General features: G+C 37.9%; 1 protein-coding gene across 1 annotated transcript in view; it reads left to right on the top strand.

The window, feature by feature from the left end:
• The first annotated feature begins 1280 nt into the window (after positions 1–1280).
• The window catches only part of VAMP5 (vesicle associated membrane protein 5), a 432229-nt gene continuing 425578 nt past the window's right edge, over positions 1281–7931 (top strand). Inside the window, exon 1 of the mRNA XM_044084293.1 lies at positions 1281–1478. Within this exon, the coding sequence (XP_043940228.1) occupies positions 1476–1478 (3 nt within the window). The 5' untranslated portion in view covers positions 1281–1475. The remainder of the gene's footprint in view (positions 1479–7931) is intronic.

Raw genomic sequence — 7931 nt, 5'->3', positions numbered from 1 at the left:
ATTCTCTAAAATGCATCCCAGATCATCTATAACCCATATGGCTTCTTGGGTCCTGACTTATTTGAGTTATTTCCTAAATGGTATTACTGTGCTGTCTTGCTCAGGAAAGGTGTGCTGAAAAGATCCAAGAAAAACTTAAGCTGAACAGCAACACTGAATTTCTTTCCTTAATCATTAGTTCTGTACAAGTCATCACTGGATGAAAAGATGATGTAAAAAGAAACAAAATTAAAATGCACTTTAGAGCATATTGACAGCATTTCACCTAAGCATAGTGTGGGTACATAGGCCTGTTGTACTGTAAGAGCTTTGTAGCTACAGGTCAATCTGTACTCCCTATACCAACATGTTTGCAGCATGAAATAAAGGCTAATTTGGAGGGGTGGCAGTGATAGGGTGATACTTTAAAGGAAGTGCCTAGGGGGCCCCCAACTTGACATTTGCTGGGGGCCCCAAAAATGCTAACACCGGCCTGTCTCAAAGCATATGCTTACCCATGTATTTTTCTTACTTGTGAAGTAATGGGGGGCATACCCTCAACCTCTTAGAGTAAGAAATCTGGACAAAGCCATGAAAAAGTAGTACAAATAGGGACAATTTTAAATATTGGTCTTACAAACTTAGAAAGTTGACAGAATAACAGGTTTTGCATTAGCATGCATTTTCTGAAGGGTATGAAGTCTAAAACTCAAATGTCTGTCATTATTTTCTAACTTCAGTCTTTAATGCCACTAATTTGCCAGAAAGCCACAATTTTATGAAAAACGGGCAAAAAATATAAGGCACAAATCTGGACATTCTGCTGTATAGTTGAGAGGTATGACGGGGGTGCCTTTAGTTTGCTGATCAGACCTCTCAACAAATTGGGGACAAATTTCAACAGAATCAGGGACAAGTCAAGAAAAAATCAGGGACAATCAGGGACACTTTTAAAATATTAGTGCTATTAACCTGAAACATTGACAGAATCAGAGTATATGAATTAATACACATTTTCTGAAGTAAAAGAAGTTTATAACTTAATTATTGTCATTATTCATTAAGTGTAATTCACCACCTTTCCTCCAAAAGTCAGTAGTTTTAGGAGGGATTAACAGGGACAGAGTTAAAATTTGAGTCAAAATCAGGGACAGTTCAGAGGTATGTTGCTGATATGACATGAGTTCATTATTATAGCTGGGATTTGTGATTGATACGTAGATTGTCACGGACGCCAGACTGTTTTGCTACTGCAGTCGGAAATGAAGATATGGACAGTGTCACTGCCACCAGGCGGTAGTAGGAGCCCGGTAGACAAGATTGCTTTATAACAGAAGCCAAAAGTTAGTAGCCAGGTCGTGGGCGGGACATTGGAGTGACGGCAAAGACTTGGAGTGAGCCGAACACAGTGGTGCAGGGTGTATTTTGAAGAAAGAATTACCTCTGATTTCGATACTGTTTACTCAGTTTGGTAGCAGCAACAACACTGCTGGAAAATGGTGAGCCTCGAACTTTGTGTAAAAGTGTGCACCAGCACAGAAACAATAAATAAGTTGATGTGAACGGGGGTGGACTGTGCCCCGTTTCTCTTCAGAGTGCCAAAGAGAGAGTTTTCTAAGGGGGGGAAGGGTAATAAGTGGTAGGTACACGCGAATTGCTGAGTATGGTTTTTGACGTTTCGTGTATCTCTGAAAGATATATATATATATATATATATATATATATATATATATATATACACAAGTGATCCTTGACTGTCTGCGCAATCTGTTTATCGTTGGCAGATATCGAAAGTAAAAGTTGGCATCTGCTTGAGTCGCTAGGTGTTGTTCTTTACGTGATAAAACCTAGATGTTGGTGCCTTTAGACTTGCGACCTTATGTGTAGCAGCACAGTGGCTAAAAGTTGAGACGTACCTCCTACATGTTGTTTAGTACTTGGTTTGAGGACTTGCTGTATGTGCAAAGACTTTCAGCAGCCTTTACTCTCTGGGCACGATGTAAAACGAAGAGATAGGTTCGCCTGCTTTCTGTAACTAGTACCAGGTAACAGTACCTGTCAGTTGCACTTTTCCCTTCAAGGTTTTGCTGAGTCTTTCGCAAAGTTTGTGATTTTTTTTACAAAAGAATGACGAGGACGGCAAACCCTCAAGAGACTTTGTTTACAATAAAATTTTACGTGGTTCTTAACTCTTTCAGCGACATGAAGAGTATCAATATTTTAAAAGTCTCCCTGGTTTTCAACCTTTGTAGCTAGTTGTTTTGGGTCTGTCCCCGAGTCTAGCGATCAGAAAGGTCAATGGCGAAGAAACACAGTTTAGAAAGCATTGTGGGGGGTGACGTGACAAAGACAGGCGTCGTGTATCAGTGGGAGGCTGGATGGGTATATAAAACATGCTGCGTACTGTTGTTTTTTTGCTGGTAGCTGTGTTCCTTTCTATCTGGCAGTGGGGTACAGATATTTTACAGCGTTTATATGTTAATTATCCCAGAAATTGATCCTCGCTGCTTTGCTAAACAGCGGTTTTAACTGCTTGTTGTGTACAGAGGTCACAACTAGTAGGTGAGGTACAACGCTGAGTTAAGCAGAATATTGCCGTTGAGTGAGGTGACAAAGGTTTTTATATCGATATCATTAGGTAGCTTTCGATGAATATCTAGTGTAGGACTAATACCAGAAGTTCCCTACATTTGATTTATCTCGTCTCACACTTTATGGAGGCTTTGTTCTAACATGAATGAATTGGCCATTGAATTCTGTCAGCTTTCATTTTCATTGCAGTCATTAGAGGCAGGGTATAATCAAGCCACACATTTATTTAACTACATTTCTTCACCAAGCTCCCCAAAGTGGAAGAAATGTCTGATCCCTGTAAATTGAGAATCTATTCTTGACATCTCAGAATGTCCTTTCATGCCTGTTTCATAAACCCAGTCTAGAAAGTAAGTACAAAGTTTTCCTTGGTAGTCAAGACTAAGATAAAAGACCTGTGTTTTTGAACAGCTTGGGAATTTTGGTTGCTATGAAGTCCTGGAAGATATGACTGCCTGGCATGGGAATATAGGTCTAGCTGGAGGCACATCTTTTATAAATGCACGTCTGTTGCCTAGAAAAGGAACACTGCATGGTCAGCATTTTTTAACCTGTCCTGGATTCTTAAAAGTGTCTTGATAAATTTTCCAATGACTCTGTACCCTGGCTTAGTCTTTTGGGTAGTTTCCGTGTGTCTGCTTTATACAGAAATTACAGAATGCTTCCATGATTACTTGTTTTTAATGGTCAGGAGACAGAACTTCAAAGATATGTTAACGTTAGGACTGTGTGATTGGACCAGAGACAGAATGAGTAAGGTATATTGCTCTATGTGTATCAGGTTTTCCTGTGAGACTGAGCAGTAAAACTGAAATGAGTCTTTGTCAGCATTGTCTGCCAGCCCTGTAATCATAAAACAGCTTCCAAATACAGAGTGCACAGTCTGTAGCAAGACTGGTGTTTTCACTCCTGGAATTGATCTTGAAAGCCAAGGTGGTAGATAGTTTCACCACCCAGAGGGCACTGAAGGTTGAAATACAACACATGGTCACTGAACTGAATTCAGCACTGAAATGCAAGATTAAAAAATTAAACCTTAGGTGAAGTTTTCACAAATTTCAGGTATACAAATGGGTAAGATGGGAATGGGATAGATGAGTAGTAACATAAAGCTATTGAAACTTCCACGCACTGACAATTCTTGAAGCATTTTTACCACATTTGAAAGAAGATGCAACAATGTAGCATTTTAAGATGATGTCAGTGGATTTAACACTACTGCTATCTCACCTCCCGTCATTACCTGCCCAGCCCACCAAAAAAAAAAAAAATCCATAAAATAGTAATGCTCAGAAGTGGATCCCTTAAAATATGAGGTGGAAAATCTGTCATATTGCAAAGCATCAGACCTCCACAATAAAAATCCTGTTAAAGCAATACGTTGCTTGTGCACTCTGAAAGACATTATCACTGTGTTAAGCAGATTCTGTCCATGTCTCATAAAGGTTCAGGACCACAAAGCCTGTAGTCGTGTAGACCAGACACCTGTCATGTTCAAGTCTGTCTCTTGTGTTTGATTTAAGAAAAAGAGCTCCACTTTCTTCCCTCTAGGGAACCACAAATTATAAATTGGGCACTTGAAACCACAAATTGTAGACTATGTCTATTTCACTTTATATTGTTTCTCACAACAATGAAAATAAATGCAGCTTGCTAAAGAAAACACTTCATTCTGTTCTGATAACAGTGATGGCACAGTAACCATAAAGGGATTGAACAATTCCAAAGATGGGGAGGGAACACTACTGCAAGCAGCAAATATCAACTTATTGATGTAACAAACAGCCAAGAAAAAGAAAAACATCCCTCCAAAATTGAAATAGTAACACTTCTAAGGCTGTGGCTTTTATGGTAAAGAAGGTGCACTAAAACAAGCTGCCAAATAAAAGAAAGAGGGGTAAAGACTCTGGGGCAAGACTGTAGCCAGTTATAGCTACAGATAAGCAATAGCTACTGCATGCCTGAGTGCATGCTAGTGAAGTCAGGTAAATGCAGTCAGATTCAGAACTGAAACAAAACAAAAGAAGCATATTCAGATTGGAAAGGGAAAGCAATCTGAATAAGTTTCAATATTTAAAAGTTAAAATTAAAAAAGTAGTGTAGTACATTCTGTTTCATTCTTTCTACTTGGAAATAAATTCATTAGATTCAAATTGAGTTTGAGTCCCTAGTTTTAAGGGGACAGCAGTGAGTAGTAAGCTATATGAGACTGTGGGATAAACAGATATTCTTTTTTCACATGTCTATGATAAATATTTTCAGTCTCTGTGAACCCATCACACCTAATGTTTTTCACCAACCTAATAGATAATACATGTCTGTCAGCCTTAGTTTTTTTATGTGCTGTACAGCTGAGTAAGGACCTACAATCTCATAGTTTTAGCTATTCCAAATATTCCGCAGTCCTGCTCAACCCCTTTAATTAGTATGGAACAAGTAAGAGTATCTCAGCCATGGGCCCTGATAGCATTTCAAGTTGTCTAATTATCAGTACCATGGAAGGCTTATCTGAACCGCTTTTTAACCTCTTTTAATATAAACCTGTCCACTGTTTACATTCCTGAAGCCTAACAACTGCCACTGTATTACAGTTTCACAGGAGTAGCCCAATTACAAACCCTAGTAACTATGGTCCCATTATTCTCAGTTCTCCGTAGCATTATATGCAAAGGTATGGAACATGTTAGATCAGACCTCATTAATCTGGACATTGAAAAACCCTTATCCCTGGTCCCTCATCAGTTTGATTTTTGTCAGAGATGGGTCCAGATTCTTTAATGCCATTAATGTCTTTGAAAAAAAATCATCAAAGCAATGAATTGCAGTTATGCTGTACCTCACAGCATATCTGGAACTGAACAAGGCCTTTGACACTGTTCTTCATGCAGGCAGTATTGATAGGCTTTTAAAGAATGTAAGTGTTTATTTTGTCTGATGGATGTCTAATTAACTGGTTGTCTAATAGAACCCATATGGTTAGAGTCACAGGTCTCTGTTCTGAAAGCAAATGTACCACAGGGCTTAGTGTATGGTCTTCTCCTATCTGACATCTAGTTCTCAGACCTTCAGGCTGTCACTTCTAGCCTATGATTATCTTAAGTTTATGTATGAATGTAAATTGGATGTTGTTATTTGATTCATATTTGCTCCAACATGGGTTAGATCATATTAACAGCTGGTGCAAGGACAATGTTCTCAAATTAAATGTGAGACACTGTAGAGTTCATTTGGTAAACAAAACACTGTTACATACCGCTGTCCAGTCATACATGTTGTAAGGGATCTAGGTACCCTTGTTCATCATTTCTTATCATTTGACCATCATGTCTCCACAGTAGTTATGAATGCCTTCTATCTGGCTCATCTAATTTCCAAAGGCATCTCCTCTAGATGCAAAGAAGTTTTAATTCCCATGTATTCATATTTCACCAGACACATTAAATGTAATATCCCTTTTGGTAAGCATTTATTTAAACAAATCACTCAGCTTGAGAGACTTCATATTCATAACTAAAAAAGATTTGTGGCCTTGAAAATCCTAGTGATCAGGACAGACTGACATCACACTGTCTGTACTCATCCTCCTATAGACCTCTTTGATCTGTGACTAGCCTTTTGAACCACAAAGGATTCTGTCTGACCTCTTATTCCTTCATAGAACAAACTGTTCCCCAAATACCAAGTAAAAGAAACTAAACCGTCTTTAACTGTAAGTAGGACATGTTAGCGTGAAGGATTTATTTCCCAGTGTATACCACACCCTTGACAACTTGAGGGTAAATGTAGATAACTGATGAGCAGCGTCAAATTTTCCCTGATTTTTGTGCTGCCCTCCTTGAGGGACACTGATTTTCCATTTTTCTGGGAAAAATGTTAGCAAATCCAGAATTTGAACTCTCTGAAAATTGAAAAGCCAAGTAATTTTCATGTAATTTGGCATTTTAGGCTGAAGAGGTAAGTCAAAAATATGTAATTCTGCTAATATTTACTATTTATAGTATTGTTAGCTTGTATTACTGAATGTTCTGTGCCAAGAATCTGTTTTAATTTTCAAAATGTACTGAAGCAGAAGAAAATTATAATGGAGTCACTGTGATAATTAGCAATTACATTTGAATGCTGTTTGTGTGGGTTTGTTTCTATCTGCTTTATTTCTTTACTTTCATTTGAAGAATCTAAGTAGTGATGTTACATTGTGCTACTGAAGACAGTAACTTAACTCCACAAGCAAATAATTAAGAGAGCATGTTGGAAAAATAGGTTATTTCTTTATATACACAGACGTGCTTGCATCTTGGTATGCTCTGCATGTATAACATTACTGTTGTATGAAAAACACTGGTGTGTATGTCTTATTGAGTCACTTAGTGTTGGTAAAATGGGAAGAAAGTTAAGGCATTGGTAATGGAGCATGTTAATGCCATGAAAAGAAAAAGAGTATAATGCTATGTATAGGCATTCAAAGAAGTATTTCAACTTCTAAAAGATTTATTTATTGTTGGAAAAAGGAATGTTTGTGTGTTTTGATAAGTATGAGTTATACTGGCAGAAAGCTAGAAGTCTGAAGTAGTAGATTGTTGTGAAATTTATTACTAAGTAGTGAAGGGATTCAGCTGGTTATGTGTTCATCTTTTTTTCGCTATTGTCTGATAAAATTGTGGTGACTTAATAAAGGACAAAGCCATTAACAATTTTTGACTGACTGTATGTGCTTTATTTCTCCATTTTGCGTAGAGCATTGTTTATTATTGTTTTTAGTTTTTCTTGCTGGAGATTGGTGTTTATTGGCTGAGGCTTTATGCTTTCATGTATGTGCACATATATACATACATACATATATATATACGTGTGTGTGTGTGGTGTATACACACACACACACACACACACACACACACACACACACACACACACACACACACAGTGGATATAAAAAGTGTACACACCCCTGTTAAAATGCCAGGTTTTTGTGATATAAAAAAATGAGACCACAACAAATCATTTCAAAACTTTTCCCACTTTTAATGTGACCTATAACCTGTACAATTCAATTGAAAAACAAACAAATCTGTTAGGGGAAACATAAAAAAATAGAAAAACCTACAATAAGTTGGTTGCATAAGTGTGCACACCCTTAAACTAATACTTTGTTGAAGCACCTTTTGATTTAATTACAGCATTCAGTCTTCTTGGGTAGGAGTTTATCAGCATGGCACATCTTGACTTGGCAATATTTGCCCACTCTTCCTTGCAAAAGCGCTCCAAATCTGTCAGATTGCGAGGGCATCTCTTGTGCACAGCCCTCTTCAGGTCACCCCACAGATTTTCTATTGGATTTAGGTCTGGGCTCTGGCTAGGCCATT

This window comes from Protopterus annectens, chromosome 9.part0 (genome assembly GCF_019279795.1).
Source record: "Protopterus annectens isolate FY-2018-M chromosome 9.part0, PAN1.0, whole genome shotgun sequence".
In the NCBI taxonomy this organism is placed as follows: Eukaryota; Metazoa; Chordata; order Ceratodontiformes; family Protopteridae; genus Protopterus; species Protopterus annectens.
The sequence above is the reverse complement of the archived record's forward strand: the minus strand, read 5'-3'. Positions and strand labels throughout refer to the sequence as shown.